Raw genomic sequence first — 23058 nt, 5'->3', positions numbered from 1 at the left:
GAAATGAGTTTTCTCCACTGGACGGCTGCGCTCTCCCTTAGAGATAGCTTTGGGTAGTGACCTAAAGGAAGACATCGTGGGTACAAGTGCCCAAAGTGGGGGCTGGATTCTCCCTCAGAGATAGCTTTCAGTAGTGACTGAAAGAACAAGATCACGGGAACAAGCGGACAAAATTGGTTGCCTCTGTTGGGGGGCTGGGTCCTCCCTTATAGACAGTGTTCGGTAGTGACGGAACTGGCCAAAATTAGTTCCTCTGTCCTCTGCTGCCTCAGGATGTGCCAGGAGTAGCTGGGGAGAGGGAAGCCTGGGCATCTCATTTTAGTCTGATTTATCCTGTTTTTTTCTTCCTACTTTCTTTCATCACTGCGTAAGCCAGTAGTGTCCAAAGTGCAGTCTCCAATTAACCTGCATGTTTTTGGAATGTGAGAGGAAGCCAGAGTACCTGGAGAAAACACGCATGCAAGCAAAATCCACACAGAGATGCCCAAATGGAGTTTCGAACCCTCGATCCCCTGACTGTGAGGCCAACATGCTAACCAATTCAATCATTGCCCGGTCAAACCTCGAGCGCCCACGCTCAATGACATCTCCATCACCTTGATGTTATTAGCTGTCACACGCTCTAACATGCCAATCATTGTCAAGGCTACACTATGAAAAGGGCTTATTAAAGCGGGTATATGCACCGTTTGTGTGTGTGTGTGTGTGTGTGTGAACAAATACGACGGTAGGTGATGGGGCTGTCAGAATCCCCAGCAAAAAGAAGTCTTTATATACTCAGTGACATTCATGGTTATCATTTTTATTCAGGTGTACGCAATATTGTGACCGCTAAATGTACAGCAAGCAGCAGCAGAAAAAGAAATGTCTGCTTATGTTTTGGGTGAGTGTGTGTTTATCTGTCTTATCCTAATTTCCATATCTTTCCTCCAAACTCGCCATCTGCTTCCATGTGCAGCTGTCTGCTTTCTTGCTGAGGTCGTAGACAGATGTCGGAGAAGAAGGATGGTGGAGGAGATGGATGAAGGATGAACTTTGAAAACAGAAAGCACTACAGCTGTCTGGCGGGCACGCTTTGTGCCCTGTGGGTAGCATTCAATTTTATATATATATATATATATATATATATATATATACTGTATATTTAAAATGCAGCCTTGCTGACAGTTTGGCAGAATGAGCGAAGCAATGCATGGAATGATGCGTACGTGAATAGATAGATAAACGCTGCGAGAACATGAAAAGGAGGGAGGTGGGTTTGCAGTTTTTCTGTCGTAGCACAAACTTAAAAGTTTTTCCTCCAGCAACAATCCAAAGTCCTGCTACATCGCTCGGGTTTCACATAGCATTTTCACACTCCTGCCATACAAGTGAACCACTGTTTAATACAACTAAAGCAAAGTAAAACTTCACAGCAAAAGAAGCGTAATGTGCTCATTCATTACACAAAATGTGACCTGACATTAGTTTGAGGGATTAGTTTGCTGGGAAAAAGTAATACAATTATTAGAAAAAAAGCAGAAATATTAGAATAAAGCTCTAATGTAATTTTTACCTTGTTGTTCTGTGAAACTGGCTACATGCGAGTATTAGGGCCACATTGACACATACAAAAAAATAAAAAACAAAAATAATTTAAATTAAAATGTATTAAAAGGAATTCAATTTAATATAAAAAAAATAAATTATGACATGAAATTAAATTAAAATTAACAAATTCTGATTAAATTGTATTAAAATTAAGATAAAAAAAACAATATTAAAAACAATAAAACAATATTAATGATGTTTGAATTTTGCCAGTGTCACCACAGTTTTTTTAAATTAAAAAAACACCAAAGAAATAAAATAATTTCAATTTTGTGGGGTTTTTGCTCATTATTTGGCCCTCGGGTGTGCCAACGATTGGCAGCAGCGACACTGATTTTCATGCATTCTTATGTTCAGCTTCACAAAAACTGCATTATATTATTTTAAATATTGATATAAAATGCTATATACAGTATTTTGTGGATTTTAACCCTTTAAAGACCAGTTAAATTGCAAGGATTGCAATTGTGGTTCATAGTATCCCAACTGGGGGGTGAAAATCCATTGTTGTTATCATCAACAACAAATGTGTCAGTTTTTTGCCATTTTTGCCATCAACAGTATCTCTCTGTGGTGACATCACAAAACAAGCAAGTCCTTACACAGCTGAAGGTGTCATTTAAACCCATCTTGGATGTCCTATGGATACGTGTAGCTCACATAGCCAACTGTGTGATTGGAAACAACAACTACAGCAAATGGCCCATAAGTTCTGGGGATGTGGGACAGCAGCACTTATCCCCTGCAGGCCTGCTGCCATTCTATCAGGACCTTCATGTGGTGCCCATGGTGCCCGCTCCAACACACAACACAAACTAGAAGCACCAATTCTGCATGGACGCTTCTCGCAGTGTAACACATTTACAGGAGACATAAAAGAGATAACGGGAAATATTGCAGCAAGGGAAAAAACAGTAAATGTAGGCTTGTAAATGTGCTGATCCTATCGACTGGAGAGGTTCTACATTGCAATTCAGATCAGATAGCAACAGTGGTAGTTTGTTTTAGAAATGGCAGGAAATTCATAATTCCCTCATAATATTATGATTTTTCTGTCAGTGTGGTCATAATACTCATAAAAAATAAATAAATAAAATAAACATGTAGTGTATATTATTATTATTTATGATGATATATGATGCTGACACTCCCTCATAAAAAGCCATGCCAGTTTCATAGAATTACAAAAGGAAAAAAAAAATGTATGAAGATTTTTTTCTCTTGTATGAAATAGTTTCTCTCATATTCCTACTACTTTTTTTAAATATTAATTTTAATACAATTTAATTTGAATGAATGCATTTTTATTTAATTCATGTCAATTTATTGAAACATTTTAATTGTAATTAATTTGAATACATTTCAGTTAAAATTTATTCATTTTAATAGTTTATTACTTTTTTTTAATTTTCCTTTTTTGTTTCAATTCCTAACATGATTTTTTTTTCAAGATTCAAGATTCAAGATTCAAGAGAGTTTTATTGTCATGTGCATGGTAAAACAGCAGTAATACCATGCAATGATAATCTTATTCTGTTCATTCTCCCAAGAAAAGAAAGAAAACAAATGAAAGAATAAGAACATAAGAAACATAAACATATATACCAATAAATTAAGCAACAACAACAGAAGAGACATTAATACAAGTAAATAATACAAATAAATAAATAAATAAATAAATAAATAAATAAAAGTGCTATGAGTGTGTGCGTGTGTTGCGTGCGGCGTGTGCGAGTGCTTCGTTGAGGAGCCTGATGGCCTGTGGGTAAAAGCTGTTTGCCAGCCTTGTGGTCCTGGACTTCAAACTCCTGTAGCGTCTGCCTGACGGTAGGAGTGTGAATAATGAGTGTTGTGGATGTGTGCTGTCCTTGATGAGGTTGTGTGTTCTGCGTAGGACTCTAGATTTATAAATGTCTTGCAGTGAGGGGAGGGCTGCCCCAACAATGCTCTGTGAGGTCTTGATCACCCGCTGGAGTGCCTTCCTATCACGTGTTGTACAGTTACCGTACCAAACAGTGATGGAGGCGGTAAGGACACTTTCGATAGTGCATCTGTAGAAGCAACTCAGGATTGTGGTGGACATGCCAAATTTCCTCAGTCTTCTCAGGAAGTACAGTCTCCTTTGGGACTTCTTCAGAATTTGTTGGGTGTTGTGAGACCAGGTGAGGTCCTCGCTGATGTGTGTGCCAAGGAACTTGAAGGTTTTCACCCTCTCCACCTCAGTCTCATCAATAAACAGGGGTCTATGCGGCTCCTTTTCCCTTGTTCTTGGGTCGATGATCATCTCTTTAGTCTTATCTGTATTGAGAAGGAGATTGTTATCACGACACCAAGCTATGAGGTCCGCCACCTCTCTTCTGTATGATGTTTCAACACCACCAGTGATCAGTCCGATGACTGTAGTGTCATCTGCAAATTTAATGATGCTGGTGTTGTTCTGGGAGGCCACGCAATCGTAGGTGAAGAGCGTGTAGAGGAGCGGACTCAGCACACACCCCTGTGGGGTCCCAGTGCTCACAATTCTTGAGCTGGATGTGCGGTTGTGGACTCTGACTGACTGGGGCCTGCCTGTGAGAAAGTTAAACACCCAGTTACAGAGGGAGGGAGACAGGCCAAGTGTGAGGAGCTTATCTGTGAGTTTGTGGGGGCTGACTGTATTAAAAGCAGAGCTATAGTCTATAAATAGCATTCTGACGTATGTGTCCTGGCCCTGTAGGTGAGAAAGGGCTGTGTGGATGGCAGTGTTGACTGCATCATCCGTGGACCGGTTCTGGCGATATGCAAACTGTAGAGGGTCCACGGTTGCCGCCGGGATGCTCTTTTTGATGTGGGTCATGACTAATCTTTCAAAGCACTTCATAACAATAGGAGTGAGTGCTATAGGGCGATAGTCATTCAAGCAGGTCACGTTGCTCTTCTTGGGTACGGGCACTATGGTGGTGGACTTAAAGCAGGTCGGTACAGATGCTTGTGCAAGCGACAGGTTAAATATGTCAGCAAGCACATCAGCTAGCTCTGATGAGCAAACCCGAAGTGCACGTCCTGAGATGTTGTCTGGCCCTGCTGCTTTTCGTGGGTTTGTTTTGTTTAGAACCCTGCGCACATCAGCTGATGTCACCATGAGAGGTGAGTCCTGTGTGCTCCCCAGGTTCAGCCACCCTCTCTGCTCATCAGGAGTTTGGGTGTCAAAGCGGGCATAGAACTCATTCAACTCATCAGGAAGTGTGGTTTGGCTGGACGTGGCTACGCTACTCTGCTGTCGATAGTCTGTGATGTGCTGGAGCCCCGCCCACATGCGCCGAGGGTCTGAGGTGGAATAGTAGCCCTCCAGCTTCTGTCTGTACTGTCTTTTGGCCTCTCGTATGGACCTCCTCAGGTCATATCTGGCCTTTTTGTAGTCATCAGCGGTGCCCATGACAAATGCAGTCGAACGAGCACGTAGCTTAGCCCTTACATCACAGTTCATCCACTGTTTTTGGTTAGGGTATTTTCTGTAATACTTGGTGGTGCTAACAGTCTCTATACATGTGCTAATGTAGCCAGTAACAGCAGAAGCATATTCATCCAAATCAACAGTACAATCTTCCCTCCCCGCTGCAGTTTTAAACACATCCCAGTTTGTGCAGCCAAAGCAGTCCTGAAGTACTTGATCAGTTTCTTCATTCCACACTTTAACTGCTGTACGTACAGGGGGAGCTTTTTTAAGAAGTTGTCTGTATGTTGGATAAAGGAATATAGAGATGTGGTCAGCCTTTCCAAAGTGGGGTCTTGGAACAGCCTTCAAAGCACCTTTCATGTTGCAGTAGACTTGGTCCAGGATGTTATTTTCCCTTGTGGGAAAGCTCACATGCTGGTAATATTTGGGGAGGACAGTCCTGAGGTTACAGTGGTTGAAATCGCCAGATATAATAAATACAGCGTCTGGGTGTTTGGTCTCGTGTTTATCAATGATGTCATGCAGGAGGCCTAGTGCATTAGCAGTGTTAGCTCGTGGTGAGATGTAAACAGCAGTTAAATACACAGCGCTAAACTCACAAGGTAAATAAAAAGGTCTGCATTTCACCATCAGCAGCTCAATGTCCTGCGAGCAGTGCTTTTCCATCGTCTGTACGTCTGTGCACCACCGTTTGTTTACGTAAACACAGACGCCGCCACCTCTGTGTTTACCAGACGCTAAAGTCCGATCTCCCCGGTAAGCAGCAAATGATTCCAACTGGATCGCCGAGTCCGGTATATCCTCCGTCAGCCAGGTTTCTGTGAAGGTGAGGACACAGCATTCCCTGATCTCACGTTGAGCTGTAATCCTTGCTCGTAGTTCGTCCATCTTGTTTTCAAGAGAGCGGACGTTGGCTAGCAGCAGGCTTGGTAGCGGTGGCCTCGTCGCTCTAGCTTTTAGCCTAGCATGCAGGCCGGCTCGCTTGCCTCGTTTACGCCTCGGATGCTTTGCTCGCCGGGTATTCAGCTCACCAGGTCCGCAGGCTGCTGCGTTCTCCCGGCGCAGAAGAAAGGCAAAGTCTGAGAGGCTAAATGAAGGTTCATGGTGAACCCTGCCGATGTTCAAAAGTGTCTCTCTGTTGTAATGTACTGCGTGAGTGTGTTGAATGTCCAAAATGAACAATAAAATAGCAAAAAATAGAAAAACACGGGAGAGTGTCACAGAGACGTCTGCCACGGAGGGCGCCATCTTTGAAAAAAAAAAAAAATTCTTTCATTACAGCTGTTTTCTCATGAAATTACAACTTTTTTCTAGTAGTTGTATAACTTTTTCCTGGCAATTTTTTGTCATTTTCAGTGTGGCCCCAATATGTATTCTGTTAGTTTAAAAAAAAAATAGCCAGTTTCACAGAACAACAAAGAACAAGAAAAAACTACATTTTTCTAACTTTATTCATACAACTTTACAACTTTTTTCCTTTTATTTTTTTCCAATATGACCCACACATTCCTGTCAAAAAAGCCATGAAAAAATAGCTGAGATATTACTAATATTATCATCTCTTTCCTCGTTTACAGCTTAATTCTCATAATACTACACTTTTCAACTTTTTTCCAGTAATTTTTTGACTTTTTCCTGGTAATATTACTTTTTTTGGTTGTCAATGTAGCCCTAAGATTTCTTCTGTACGTAAAAAGTCATGTTATCGAGGTTCATAGGAGTACAAACAACAAGAAAAAAACATTATTGTAAATGTATTTCTTTATTTATTTTAAATAGTACAACTTTATTCCTGCAATCGTAAATCATATATGCTTTTAAACTATTTTGTTGAAATTTTTGAACTTTTTTCCTATAATTTAGCATTTTTTCCCTTTTCAATATGGCCCGAATACTTTGATGTAGTTGGGTTTCATAGTATTACACGGAGAAAATGACTTTAAGCCACTTTTCCACAAACTACAAAAAACAAACCCCTAATGAAGTTTTTCCCCCCATCATATCACAGAGTTGTTCTCATCATGTTCAGACTTTTTTCCCTTCGGCTTTGTTACTCCCTTAAAAAAATGCTCCTGTAGACAATCCGACTTGTCAAGGTGAAGGTTCTGTCAAATCAGTTTGAAAAGAATTAGTGGCTGTAAAGCTATAAAGCATTTCGCTGAAGTCGAGTTGAAAGATTAAGAGTGGAGGAACAGGAGGGGATGTGACAGCCGTCTGAAAACATAAATATAGACCAAATAGAAAATAAAAATAAGAAAAGGGGGAAGCCAGATAGAGGATTATGGCGCCTGAGAGAAATTTGCATAATGACAGCTGTAAGTCAGAGGATGTTCTTCAGATTTGGAGTCATGAAAAGGCCACCATGCACACACTTGCAAGACAAATACACAGACGTCATTCCATTGCATTTAGCGCACATCAGTATATCAGTATTGCATTTATTTTAACTGTAATACTTGAAAAAACCAAGTCAGTTACTGCATTTATTAATAAATACATGACATTTACAATAAACTGTTCGAATTGGCAAGGAAGTGGAGATAAAAGACTAATAACTTTGCATGCTTTCTTCCCCCCCCCAAAAAAAGAAGAAAAACAGCATGCATTTGGAAGAATGCACATCTTTACAGCATTGTCTCTGTGCATATGAGTTTGCGTAAGTGAAAGAAATTCAATTTGTGAATGTCTTGTGCCTGTTACTTACTAATTTCCCTAAGCACCGTGTGACGAGTGAGAAAACTACGCCCCGGAAAATAGGCTTTGGGCTCAGGAGTGTCTCTGAAAGCACTTGTTCTCGTGTGGAAAGGAAAGAATGACAAAGGAAGAAGTGGAGGGTGAGTGGGTCTAAAATTTGGATTAAAAAAAAAAAGAAAGGGTGAGGGAAAACGGTGATAAATTGGAGTAAAAGTGGAGCAAACAGGAAAGTAGCGAAGATTGGTGTCTAGAGGAAAAAAGGCAGCGATTGAAGAATGAAAACATAATATTTCAATAACCTTGCTGCTTAACTAATTTTAATTTTTAACTAATCCTTCCAGATAACGTATGGTTCCCTTCCTGTCGCTCACAGATCCTTTTAAAACGAACCCAAAAACAGCTTAGCAGAACTTGCATGGTGGTGAGTTGCACTCCATGCTGCGTCAAGCACATACATTATACTGTATAAAAATACAGCACATTACGGTTGTTATCGGTTGGTACACCCATGAAATGTCTATTTTTGAAACTCCGCTATGGCTGGCTCATGGTGAATGAGATGTACAAGTGGACAGCCTATTTTTGGAGAAAAATACAAATAACCAACCAAAACTCTGCAAATTGCGGGGATCCACTGCAGAGTAGGAAAGATACGGGACCTCCTCAATGAATCCCCACCTTATTCGTGGTGGGGGGGTTTGCGTGCCGGAGTGATCCTAGGAGCTATGTTGTCTGGGGCTATATGCCCCAGGCAGGGTCTCCCAAGGCAAACGGGTCCTAGGTGACGGGCCAGACCAAGAGTGATTCAGAAGACTTTATGAATAACGCAACAGGAGGGACCGCACCTCGCCCGGACGTGGTATACCGGGGCCTCACCCTGAAGCCGGGCCTGGGGGAGGAGCTCGCAGGCGAGGCCCGCGTCCGCATGTTCTGGACACGCGGGTGAAGAGAGGGGCTGAGCTGTCAACTGATCACCACCTGGTGATGAGTTTGATTAGATGGCGGTGGAGGATGCTCGACAGACCTAGGACACCCCAAACACATAATGAGGGTGTGCTGGGAACATCAGGCAGAGTCTTCCGTTCGTCAAGTCTTCATCTGTCACCTCCGGCAGAGCTTCGCCTGCATCCTGGGGGAGGACGTGGATATTGTGTCCGAATGGGACATATTCGTGCCTCCATTGCTGAGGCAGCTGCGGCCGCAAGGTGGTCGGTGCCAGTCGTGGTGGCAAGCCTCGAACCCGATGGTGGGCACCAGAGGTCAGGGCTGCCGTCAAGCTGCAGAAGGAGTCCTATCGAGCTGGATAACGTGTCGGAGTCCTGAAGTAGCTGACAGGTACCGGCAGGCCAAGTGGCAAGCGGCTTTGGCGGTGGTCGAGGCAAAAACTCGGTTGTGGGAGGAGTTCAGTGAGGCCACGGAGCACAGCTTTCGGTCGGCCTTGAAAAGGTTCTAGCAAGCCGTCCCGCGCCTCAGAAAGGAGAAGCAGTGCCCGGTCCACACTGTTTACAAAGGGGACGGGGGCCTGCTCACCTCAACTGGGGATATAGTTGGACGTTGGAAGGAATACTTTAAGGCCCTTCTCAATCCTACTCACATACCTTCCATAGAGGAAGCACAATCAGAGGACACGGACGTGGACCGTTCCACCACCATGGCTGAGGTATCTAAGGTAGTCAAAATGCTCCCCAGTGGCAGAACTCCGGGGTGGACGAGTTTCGCCCAGAATTCCTCAAGTCTCTCTGGATGTTGAGGGGCTGTCTTGGCTGCCACGTCTCTTCAACATTGCTTGCAAGTCGGGAACAGTACGCAATTAAATGTTCAGGCTTCATTTAAAAAAAATAATAAAAGGACAATTTTGGTTGAAAAAGCTGTTCTCTTTACACCTCTTTACCTGTACCGTTGCACGTTGCAGTTTACGCTTTTTATGGCAACGGCAGACCACTTCTACTCAATCACCTGAGTGTATCTTTACACTTTTTTTTAATTCCAGTTACTCATAGTGCATATACGCCTCTGATGTCAAACACTCAAAGACGGCACGGAGCAGGTGTTTTCAGGGAAGACGCAACTGCATCATCATCATCATTTGTCTGAACAGGACAAATTGGCCATTTAGGTGTTTTATTGTTTTCATCACAGGAGAAAAATGAACTTTTCAAAGTAAGGGAAGGATAATGCTACAAGTAAACGACGTGTGCAGTAGCATCACATCGTCCTACTGGGACACTGGGTGCAACGTCCAAACCTTGACCTCCGATTGGGGGATATCATTACCGACATCTGGACAACATGACTCTAAGCTCTGGAGACACATAAGCATCAGACTTAAAACCGGATATTCCAGTCAGGCTATCATCATATTAAATAAGGGCAAGCAACCCCGTAGGCGACACCCGGCTCTCCTGGTGCAGAGACGCAAAAGGTGCAAGAGCGATGGACATTTTTTCCAAAAGCAGCAGGAGAGCGATGATACTCCAGCTGTAGATTTCTCACCTCTACAAACTCCAATCCAGCCCAGAGCAATCAAACTATCATCACAGGGGAGCATCTGTCGCAGCGGGGGGCACCTGCACCACACTCTGCCTCTTGAAAGGAATAACCATACTTCTATCCTGCTCCCCTACAAAAGTGATCCTTGCAAGGGGTCTTGGCCACACTACTCACACACTCTAGTAGTAGTAGTCGTAGTAGTAGTAGTCGTAGTATTTTGAACGAGTGCGATGGTAAAATCGACAATTGTAGAATGGAGAGTCTCTCGATCTTGACAATTTTAAAGTCATAGAAACTCATCTCTTGCTTAGTCCTGAATTTTGTCATTAAATTCGACGTAATGTTTATAGAGAGAATGAAGAAAATTACTCGCATTAACAAGTGTCACAAAAGCTGAAAGGTTACATGTAATAATCGCTGCGAAATGGAAAACAACAAAATAAAAATAGCGCCTTCGAATGTGTGCCAAAAATCTTTCGTAACTGCGTGAATGCCCAGATACGTGGTGTGACTGATCTGATTGAAGCACGCTGGCATGGCTCAACCTGATGGTTGCTGGTTCGCTCCTCAGCCTGTGAATCGATTTCAACACATTTCGAGGATATTTCAACATTCATTTCAGTTCAGCTTTTGAAATTGCTTCTAGCATATACACTACGAACATTCGCGGATACGAACACAAGCCGACTGGTCTATATTTTATTTTATTTTGCCTTGTAGTCGCTCAATCAGTATTTATACTGCTACTGTACATGCTTGACCAGTAGAGGGCACTGTGACACTGCTAAAGGGACCAACAGAGGAAGAGTTAGACGCTGGGGAGATAAAGCTAAATGGAAAGCTAAATTATACAACCCAGACAGAGCGTGTGATTAAAGTTTATGAAGAGTTAATAGGCCTGCTTAATTCTACACCACCCACAGAACACTTCCTCTTTTAGAAGAGTCTAACGACGACGACGATTTGTCCTTTTTTTCCAATAACTCCACCACAACGACGTATGCTCAACCACTCCTCTTCAAAGGTAAATAACATTTATCATTACGTATTATTATATCACTTTTATAATTGTTTTTTTCATTAATTGTCCTCGTTTAATATTACTACTGCATCCAAACTCATATTTACATACATAAACATATACTGTATATGTATACACGTACATGTAGTACCTATATCATTAGTAATATTACCTTTTCCCCTACTTAAGAACAATTCGACATAAGAACGGTCGTCTGGAACCAATTGTGTTCGTAAGTTGGGGACCTAGTGTACTGTATTGATTAAAAAAAATGCTTTAATTAATTTTGTTAACTATATAGCGTATTGAATATAAAACAACCCCTTTATTTCAAGACGTCGAAGACAAATGAACACCAAATTGCTGTTACTGTCTTTTTGAAAGCTGTTTTCAACATGAGTGAAATAATTGCTTACAATAAAAACAAATCACTATCAACAGATTCAACACAACTCCAAAGAAGAGAAAACTAAAAGTGATACAGTACATCAAGTCAAGGACTCCTGGTTTCTAGTTACAGCTTTGATATTTGCAGGCTGTTTTCATAAAATACTAAAAGGAAGAAAATTATTCGATAAAAATTATAAGGCAGATTATTTTGAGTCGCTGTTTTTTCTTTTTCTATTGAGAAAGGCGGCAGTTATCATCAATAACTGGCAGGAGAAGTGATGATAATAATCATATGACATGTACTGTATTTACCTGTGCCCGTGTGTGAAAAGGTATACCTGGGGCTTTGACTGGGTGGGCTATCTGGAGTGATCCTGTTATCGTTCAAGGAGGTGGTTATTATTAATGTCGCTATCGGCTACAGGACGAAATGTGTTTTCGTCAGGGTAAAAAAAAAAAAGTTGTGGGCAGATAACCACGGGTAAAAAAACTCATCGTCAAGTTTCACGTTTTTGGCCTGTAATTACATGTACCCAGGAGGCGCACATCACTTATTAACACTTCCCCCACAAATGACCTTCTGTATCCATTGTTTTTCTATTTTACTATGATGCTGAGAGTTTTTACAAAATGTAAGAAACAGACAAAAGAGCTTCCCTTTCATAAAAAGTGGTGATGGAGTGGCGTTAAAGAGCTTTCAGACAGCTTTAAGTGCTCACCTTACCTAGACTCATCTCCCTGAGTGATCAGCGGGAGTAACAGAGCAAGCTCAAGGCTAAATATTATTTGTACACTGACAACATTCTACTGTTTCTACTATAATGGCAATTACGGCTCCCCGTGTACATGGGGATGTTTACAATACAAAATAACGGGATTCAATGATGAATTATTCAATGATGAATTATCTGCTGACCTTCTGCACATTGTTTGCCTTTGCAGTTTTCACGTCGTATTGTTGACTGCGCACTCTCCGAACACATCATAGTACGACAGACAGACAAACAGCGGCGCCTGGCATCATTAAGTCTGCGTCTTCGAAATTCAGACTGCTGTGTGTATTTACTCTTGAGTGGTTGTGTGTAGCTGCTGATGGTGAAGTGTGTTTGTTCTTGTTCAGCGAGACACTTGGCCATTAGGATATCGATTTCGATTTACAGATAGTTCTAACCTGCAAATCTGACACAACAATTTTACTGGACAACTTAATCACAGTGGGGGTCCTAATATTTTCACATGACTGTGTAAACCAGGGCGTCTCAAATAGCGTGCGTGCAAATGACGTCCCTCCTACTCTCTTTAAGTACCATTGTTCGCTGGCGACCAAGGAAGCTAACAAGTTAAATAGTCAATGAGAGTTGCGTTTGCTCACATCGTTGACGTCCCGTCACATGCTGACAAAGAGCTATAAAAGTAGTGGTGTCAAAAGGGGAGCCCCAGGGGCCATTTGTGGCCCGTGGCGCCTTTTTTTTATTGGACCACGGCACATTGCAAAAATAAAATAAAACTAAAAAAATGGTGAAAATGGAGATAATGGTCTCTCCTATAACGATACTGTAAACCCCAACGTCGCAAAATCCTCGCAAGAGGAAACAATCAGCGGCTCCCGGTGTGGCTGGCGGCAGACAGCGTCTCTCGCTGCATGCAAAACTGCATTTTTTTAATCTTTATGATTCAAATACTGGATAAAATAACTCAGCAATAAGATGCATTTACATCCAATGAAAGTGCTCATTGCATCTGTAGCAACTTGTGCCATGCAAACCTTTAAAAAAGTTCATTGTCCTTACTTGTTTTGTTGCTTTTATTTTATAATCAATTTAAAAATAGGTTCTTATAGCTTATAAAGTGTTGCCTTGACTTCGGCTTTATTGTCAATTGATTTCGTTTATTTTATAATTGTCATGTAATAATTATAATAAGTCATAAATAATGAATAAATAAATCAATAATGTAATAATTGTCAATTGTAATAGCAGACCAAAGTGAACTGTTGAAGAAATTACGCAATGTAGTTTGACTGAAATTCCATTGAACCAGCGAACAAAAGCATTGATGAATTATGTGTAAATATATTTCCATGTTTGAAGTGTCAGCTAACTCTTCTACTCCGAAAGCGATGCACACAAAAGGGTGAAAATTTGTCAAAACACGCACCCCTACTGTGTTGGCTGTGCTATTATTTTTCTGATAAATACACCACATCGTCACGCCTCTATTAAACCCCAACGTTTCACCCCGCAAGTCAGATTCTCACACAATGTGCTCTATGGAATACCTACTGTAACTTAAGGGTATTTAGTGGAATCACCATGAAATTTGGTACACCCATTTAGGGGACTAATAAGCACACGTCTGTGAAATTTGAGCAAGATCGGTTGAAAAACATGTCCTCCAGGGGGATGGGACGAGGGTTTAGCAACTAATTGTCCAAAGTCATTGATGATTCGTCCAATGCTTACAAAACTTTGACGATATCTTTATTAGGCCGCACGAGTGGCTGAGTGGTTAGCACACAGTCACACAGGCCGGGTTCGAATCTCCGCTGGGCATCTCTGTGTGGAGTTTGCATGTTCTCCCCGTGCGTGCGTGGTTTCCTCCCACATTCCAAGAACATGCATGTTTGTTAATTGGTGACTCTAAATTGTCAATAGGTATGAATGTGAGCGTGAATGATTGATTGTCTGTATATGCCCTGCAATTGGCTGGTGACCAGTCCAGGGTGTAGCTGGGATAGGCTCCAGCATACACCCGCGACCCTAATTAGGATAAGCGGCATAGAAAATAGATGGATGGATATCTTAATTACATATGCTCGCATGTCTTCCCAAGCATTTTGAGCACAACCGATCAGCCTCAGACTTTTTTAGTGGGACAAATCTGAAAGCAAAGTCCCTTCCACTGGCACCTCATCTCCTTTCCTTACCTCCTAGGTGGTAAGTCCCTCCAGTGGTGATGGAGAGCGGCGAGGTGGAGCGCACCGCGGAAGCCTCCTCACCATCTATCGTCAACATGGCGAAGTTCTCCTTGGCCACCAAGCGCACTGCGTGCCATTGGCCATCGTTAAGGTCTGAACCTGTGGGGAACAAAACAGAAGATGTAGATGGAAACATCAAAATAATCTCATTTTTGACTAAAGAGTTCTTTTACTCCAAGTATAGAGTGTGGTTTCAAGGCGGGGGAATCCTCTGTCTCTAATCCATTAACTCTCGAAGGCCCTCAAAGCATTCAGAGTAGCCGGGTGCACTTGTTCTGTCAGCGCTTGCAAGCTTGGGGAATTTGTGTTGTTGGCATATGTCACTGCAGAGTGTGTGTGTGTGTGTGTGTGTGTTTCCTGCCTCCTCTCCCTCCTCGTCTTCCTTCCTTGTAGATGTGCTCCATTAAATATGAGCGATGTTTTGGAAAGGGACATTACTGGTGGAGCCGAGAGAGAAGCCAGCTCTGTCTCATCACCTTCCCCTCGATACATCACCTCTTACTGACACCAATCTCGACGCAGCCTTCCATGCCTTCCCCCCTTCTCGTCTCTCTCTCGTCCCTGATTCTTGATCCCGTCTCTCTATCTTTATTTCCTTTTCCCTTGTCCTCCTCCTCATTACACCCCTCTCCTCTGGCGTCTGTCTTTTAAATTTGACTCGGCTCATTGCTGCGCCGGCTGCGATATATTTTGAAAGCGTGCGTACAGCGACACTAACAAAGTTCAAGGTGCTGCCACGTGCAAACACAATATATGTGTCATATTCTAGTGCTTTGTGTGAGGTTGGTTCGGTGTTTGAGTCTGCAACTTTGGGTTTTCGTGTCAGCAGGGGGTCTGTACTAATTAAATACGTTTTGCTGGGGGGACCGTTGATGTGTGTATGAGAGTTTGAGGCGAGTGTTATCTCGGCATGACCAAACAATCTTGGAGCCAAGATTGCTACCAGCTGAGGGGCATGACTGCTGTGACCTTGTGCAATCATGCAACACACACCGCTCGACACAGCGGGAACGCAATTACCGTACTGACCTGAATATGAGACGACACATTTTTTTTTTTAAAATCACCATTCTCTTAAAATTAGCATTTTAACTCTGTTTATTGCTAACATGCCTAATCTTTAATCGAGGTATGTGTGTGTGTGACAGGAAGAAAAGCTCTGATTTGAATAGCCGTTCAGCACCATTATATGGTTTGCGTGTATAAATCTGACATTTTGTAAGCGAAAAAAAGATTGTCTTATATTCGGGTCCAAATGAGAAGCTGTTTTTTGTGCTTTTATTCCATCTATTTTATGAATTGCTGATATCAACCAACAGCTTTGCATGTTACTTATAAATCCAGAACACACATCTATGATAATTTAGTAAAAATGTAGCCATAAAGACCTTGTGGAAACACCCCGAAATGTCCCACAGGTGTGTAATCCACAAAAAGCAAAAGAAATATGCATTATTTAAGCAAATGGTATGTATTTTTTGCCTAAATTACAAATTTTGAAGCATAAAAATGGTTCAAATATCTCAAATAAGGCTTTCAGAAGATGCATTGTTACATTGTGATGATATGTAGTATTCTACACTGGTCACTAGTGTCGATATTGTAACCGAGATGTTCGGTGAGACACACAAGCAACAGACTTGATTGCCGGCACAATAATCCCCAACACGAGCTGATGTCACTTTTTGACAGACTCACATGAGCACAAGTCTTATTTATGCCTTAAATGGATTATTTCCTCTTATTATATCTACTATATTGGGTTATACGAGTGTAAATTTTCTCGAAAAAGACACTTAATACGTGACATGACGCCTGGATGCATCTTGGTGTGTAGAAACGTATCAAGTGGCCAAATTTTAACACCAAAACTTCATTTTTGCATTCACAAATAAATTAAAACGTGTGTGTTTTTAGTTAGTCATCAGCTACAGTCTCCAAGCTAGACATAATCTGCATCCTAATTCAACAACACTGCTATTTAAAATACCACATTTCTCAATCCACACAGGTATCATATCATTATAGTTGCACAGTACTTACAGGCACATACTCTCCAAGGCGGAAACGTACTAGAAAGCACTCGGTAATAAAAAGGGTTTATATTGTTGGGCGTCTGAATCAAAATAATTGAATTTATATTATTTCTTATGCAAAAAAATGTGTTCTGTTTCCATACAATTCAAAGTTTTTAAAGGACCCTTTTGAATGGATTGTATTATATTGTATTATAAACGGTGTATTCTGCTGAACTTGAGATATCCCACGCACTAACTAAGTAATAACGTGAGACGACGTTTCCTTTGAATGACAAGTAAAAAATGTCACTTTAGGTCATAAGTGACCTTGATGTGCCCCCCCCCCCCCCCCCCCCCCCCATATATTGGTGTGATGTGATGACTATCGGGCTTGCTTCGCCGCGTCCCTTTGGGCAACCTCTTGAATGTAATGGAAAATAGATAGTGTGTCACCTCGTGTCCCCTCATCTGTTCTACATCACCTGCAATAGCTTTGAATGATGAGCTTATCAGTGATGGCTGCATGAGTTCACTGCAGCATGCACTCATGAATATGTCTCTCTCCGTGTCAACACAAAGGCTCAAATCATTACCACGCTAGCTGCCTGCCGCAGATAAAAAAAAAAAAAAAAAAGTTAGAGGGGAGGAGGAGAATTGTACAGATGTAATAAGAGTATTTTTGGAGTTATTACCAGGTCATCGTGTGATAACTAGGCTTGTGTATCCATACTGATGCCCAAACCAATACTTCAGAAATGGACAGTTTTGCTAAAAAAACATTGCCTTTTTTGTTATTTATTTGAAATAGTTCAATAATATAATTAAAACTGCAACTGAATAATAATTTCTCAATGTGAAATAAAATCCACAACAAATTGTCATAATTATGATAAAATGTTTGTGTCCATTATTCAATTTTACTAATGTTAATTCACATTAATGTCACACTGATTTGGTATGACTTAGTGCTCGAGACTACAGTCCTACACATGCTTATGATTCAAATAACCTTGGGTGTCTGGGCATGTGAGTCTGCCCTTTATTATCCCTGTACCTCCCATCGCATATGCTGTCTCCTATAGTAACATTTTATCATGAATAGTCTGACGTTTTCTTTCTAAGCCGTATGTTCAGGTTGAAGTGATTTGTCTCCTTGCATGCATGTTTTATTAAATTGTACCTCTCATTATTCACAAAGAACTTGTCTCGTCTCTCATCTATTTTGGAGCTAGCGGCAGATTTTCCCTTCACATTACAAAACCAGCAGCGATAAAGAAAGCAGAGAATGTGCAAACAGTTGGCTCAATTTTACAGTATTTGTACACTCTTCGAGCTGAAATCGAGACACCATTCTAGCGACGCGCTCGTTATATTGTTGATGTTCAAAATTCAGGTGTTGATTAACAGGCTTCGCTTGCTGTTGGTGGATAATAAAGTGTGGCAGAGTAATGTATACAAGTTTACCTTGCTGGAATTTACCACCGTTGTTGGGGTGTTAAGGCTGGCAATAAAGTTTTAAAAGAGCGTCAGACTCTGGGTGTCTCTGTGGGAGCGACAGACATTAGGCGCCGAAAAATATTTCGTTTTTTGTTCTGGTTACTACCATTTACGTCGACACCGGTGCCATAACAATACTGAGTTTCGGTACGCATTCATGTGGACAACAAGGTAAAAAGGTGCTTTTCTGGGATTTTGACATGAAAATACAGTGGTTATAACACATCTCATTAGGGAGAAGCCTGTCCGGACACCAGACAGTACATTTAGAAAGATGATATCAAAATTACTATATACATTTTACTCTATAATCATGGATTGGATTTATCGCTTTACAATCATTCACTCCAGTCACACACTGGTGGTGGTTGACTATATCTGTAGACACAGCCGACATTGGGTAGAATGACAGAAATGCCAAACATTAACTCACGTTTATACACCAGTGTGGGTGGTTTAGTGTCCTCCCCAAGGACACAACAGCCCTGACTGGGATGGAGGAAGCAGGGTTCAAACTGCCAACCCTGGGGTTCCAAGACTACCAGCGAATGGCAAAAAAACACAATTAATTGTCTTTCTTCGTTCACCTTCACCCTCTAAACCCTCCTTCTAGCTTGATGTTGACAGTCTCTTCCTTCTCTCTTCAATTGTGTTGTTTACTCACAACACAATTCAGGTTTAAGCCCTAAATGTTCCTCACACACTTATTAAACACATTAAAAGTATAAACTGCATAGGTACTCACGATGGAATATTGGTGGAACTGGAGTCACGCTGTAGCCTTTAGTCGACAGGCTGGCGCTGCGCTAGAGGCTAGCAGGGTAGAGAAGGTGTTTCTCCAAGCTGTGTCTACATAATCCACACTGCTTACCTATTGTAATTCCAGTAACTACCCAACATACAACTATGGTGCATTCAAAGACTGCAGAAAAAGTGTGAAACGTCAATGCTGATGAAAATACATTATCAGTGAAGCATAAAGACATAAAATTGTGGGTTTTCTAACTACATTTTATCGTAGTATCATGTATTTATACATTTTGAGATGTGTTTTCTGTGGAAAAAAATGCCTATTTTAAAAATGTGTGACTTTGCGGGGCCATTTTTCATTCATTTTTAGTCACATCATCGTTTGTCTTTTCCCATAATTATACAATTAGAACTGAAGTTTAACAATTGTGGTCAGTTTCAACAAGCGGCGAGAGCAGAGTTTGTGAGTTAATAAGTAAAACGGGAAGGAAATGGGAATGGCGAAATTAGAGCAGAGTTCCCGATGGAATCCCGGCCAAGTACCATCCATTAATGCACACTCACATTCTCCTGGTTTCCCCCCTGTCACTTCACTCTAGGAAGGAGAGACGAAAGCGCCTTTCCACAGGTCGCAAACACCCTCGGGGGAAGCTCTTACTCCCACAAAACAGAAGTGCACATATCACCCAGTCGCATTTTGATCATGTTGTGCATAAGGAAATTGCTTTATGTATGTTCCTCGCGAAGGAGAGCTAGATTTATACTCTATCCGGGCTCAGCCTCCAGTGACAAATAACTTTAATGAGCTGGGACCCACCGCAGTGAGAGTGAGGTTACGAAGAAATACTGATTGGATCTTATCAGAAATGTTGAGCTTTTTATTCATGGCCTCCCTCCTTTCATGCACTCCTCATTTTCTTTTACAACCCCCTCTACCTGTCTCTGTGGGTTTTGCTTAAAATACCATTCAGAAATTACAAGCAGGTTCGCTGGAGGATAATTGATGAAGTCAGTCTTGAAAGGATTGGTTCATAAAAAGCATCTCGACAAACTATTTTTCATTATTTCTTGTCCCTTAATAGAACATTGGAAGTCTGTTGGCCAAAATCTAGCCTTGATGATGAAATTTAGATTGTTTAAACTGTTTTTAGTAAGCCCTACTGGGACGACGTGGTTTGGTGTGTGTGTAGCTTTAATGCTAAGGAACTGCATTTGTCCACGCCTATTTCCGACAGAGTGTAGACAGAGTGGCACTATTGTGCACTTCATCCACATTTCACATACAAAGTAATCCCTCGTTTACCGCCGTTAATTGGTTCCTGGCCCGACCGTTTTGCACGAGAGGCAAAACAAAAGGTGATGACGCAACTCTCCACTAATGCATTTGGCTTCAGAGCACTTTTAAGGCATAAAAATAGCCACCAGGTGGCAGAAGTGCATTGGATAAGAGCTCAGCAGAGATCAAGTGAAGGGAAAAATCACACATGACAGGAAGGAGGAAGTGAGAGAGCGTGGAGGAGTGTAGCGTGCAGAAGGTTACGCGTTGTAAGGAAATTTTTACGCATGCACACACACGCACACACACAGTTCAGTTCCAAATGTGACAATTGTAAATAGTTTGTATTATATTTGCAAATAAATGTTATTTTGATGTAAAACAACCCCTTTTTTCTGTTGTTTATGTTGGTATAGTTCTTTAGATATTTGAGCTGTCACAAAAGCAAAAAATATTTGTGTCAAAGTGAAAGTAAAACTTGAACTGTATCTTTTCGCAAAAAGCTGGTTTTCTCTCTTTTTTTAGTTGGGAACTGATATTTTCCTAAAACTTACCTACGATCGTTCTACTGCTGATTACCAAAGAACGGAAAAAGGTAGAAACAAACTTTTTTTTCCGATGAAAGATTGGAGTCTAATCTTTCTTTTCCATGTTTATATAGCCATAGAACACAATATTCTATGTGCCCTGAAAAATCAGTCAAAATCATCTAAAATGGCCGCTATTGAAGGGGTTGTCTGGGATTGAATGAGTTCATAGAAACCAAGGTACCACTTAGTGATGCGCATTTTGTTTCCAAGCCAATACCGATACTAATAGCATCTTCTCAAAACTGATACTGATAGCCATGAGGGTTTTTGGGGAGGTTCCATTGAACACAATATTCTGTGTGCCTTGAAAGATCAGGCAAAATCGTCTAAAATGGCCTCTACTGAAGGGGTTGTCTTTTGAAAGATGGCTGGGATTGAATGAGTTAAACAGCATGATATATTGAAAAAAACGTGATTTAAAATGAAGACGCAAAATTGGAAGTGTGACGTGGCGAGGGATTACTGTCAAATGTAACTCTGCACTTGTCAAACATATTCGATCACATACAAAATGTAACATTAAGGGGTGGGGGAAGACACTTAATGCTACAGGCTTCATTTTAAGATGTATAGCAAAGCCTTGTTTTTTATTTTATTTTTGTAAAGCAGTCTTCCCTGACGTGGGTAGGCTCATCTAATTAGGTATGAGTCAGAGGCGCTATCATGTCCATGAATTATTAATATTATTATTTGAGTTACTTAACTACTGTGGTGCTGAATATCGAATGCAGCCAGTGAAGCAGAACATGGCATTCCTTGGAAATTGAAGTAAAAAAAGGGCCAAAATGTCACTAAAAGAAAATTCCAAACCAAAAGGGCCGACTTCGACGTGTTCTTGAGACTATTTCATGAGCCATTTCGTGATGTCTACCAAATTTGAGTTTCATCATACTTGGCTTCAAGGGCACATTCTTTCCAAAATTTCCGGGAGGCGCAAGTGTGTGAGTTTTCGGGGACTGAGCTCAGAGCCATTAAAGTACTTCTTCACACTAAAATACACTTGAAAGTTGGTAAGTTTTTGAGTATGAGAAAGCCTTCAAAAGGTGAATCATTTGGCCTAAGAATGCTCTAGAATGGCTACAAATGGCTCCATTTTGTTTTTGCAAAATATTTGTACAGATAGTTATTTATTAAGCAAATATTTGAAACTTTACTCAGTTTACTCTACTCAGTTCTTATGCTATAAGCCAATTACCGGCATGGTAAATTGCAAAGCAAAATATTTTTGAGGTGAAAAAGTTTGACAACCGCTGCCTTTGAAGAAAGAAATGGAGCAGTTTTAAGTTTAGCAGGCCAAATTACATCATGGAGGTAAATAATTCATTCTATTTATGATATAGCTTTTTGAAATACATTTTCCACGACTGTTTGCAAATGTCAAACCCATTTTTTTTTCTTTAAAAAGGTGCAATCCCCTTTGTGTCTTCCCCATGATCAGTGCCATACTTCACTGTTTGATAAACACTTAAGTGATAATGTTAATAGGACAATTAAAAGATCACTGCGTAAACAGCAGATACTGAAAACACAACCACCACTGGGGAGCGGCGTATTCCGCGTGTCTAATCCCACCATGCGTTGCCATTAAATGCCACTAAGCATTCCATTACAAGTCTACTGCTCTCCCACGGTGACACTGAAGCCACAAGCCAGCGTGACTCTTATTTCAGACATACTAATAACAGAATCAAAGGCGGCAAGCGTGCGCGGGTGTGCGCAAGCGAGCTTATGTATCTGTGTATTCTAGTAATAGTGATGTAATCGCAGGCTCAAGCCCAATTAGCCTAGAGGGTAACTCTGTAATAATCCCTACCCCTGGGCGTTGGCCTATTAAAGCAGCAGTGGACAGAATAAATGAGTGTGTCGACGGAGGCAGGAAATGAGAGCGAGGGAGGGAGTGCGGGAGATAACACAAAGGAAGAAGAGAATAAAAGGAGACAACAAAAAAAAAGTAAAAGTGTGTTCATCGGACGTTCAAGATGTTAACTAAAAAATTTAAAAATGTTTGAAGGCCATGTTACACAATAATAAAAATAAATATGTTTCATTTTACAATAGGACTTTGAAAATGCTCTGAAAGTACAACTTTGAATACCTCACAGCTAAGGATAAGTTCTTAAAAATGTGATTTTTAAAATTTATCATTTTCATTTTTATCCCAATTTAATTCTTTTTTTTTTATATTATCAGTGTTTTTGGTACTTGGAAAACACTATACAAAAGTGAGTTGTTTGTGAATTATAGTTGCTGTAATAGTTGTGTATTATTATTTTAAAATTATCATTGCTATTATTACTGCATTATAACATTTTATTATTGCATTATTATT

The 23058-nt window shown here is 41.0% G+C and overlaps 1 protein-coding gene across 5 annotated transcripts in view; it reads right to left on the bottom strand.

The window, feature by feature from the left end:
• Positions 1 to 23058, bottom strand: part of cntnap2a (contactin associated protein 2a) — a 297333-nt gene that overhangs the window by 126820 nt on the left and 147455 nt on the right. For all 5 annotated transcript variants that reach the window (XM_054765349.1, XM_054765351.1, XM_054765353.1 and 2 more), the window contains one exon: positions 14548 to 14697. In XM_054765349.1, coding sequence (XP_054621324.1) covers positions 14548 to 14697 — 150 coding nt within the window. The remainder of the gene's footprint in view (positions 1 to 14547; positions 14698 to 23058) is intronic.

This window comes from Dunckerocampus dactyliophorus, chromosome 21 (genome assembly GCF_027744805.1).
Source record: "Dunckerocampus dactyliophorus isolate RoL2022-P2 chromosome 21, RoL_Ddac_1.1, whole genome shotgun sequence".
Taxonomy (NCBI): Eukaryota; Metazoa; Chordata; class Actinopteri; order Syngnathiformes; family Syngnathidae; genus Dunckerocampus; species Dunckerocampus dactyliophorus.
The sequence above is the reverse complement of the archived record's forward strand: the minus strand, read 5'-3'. Positions and strand labels throughout refer to the sequence as shown.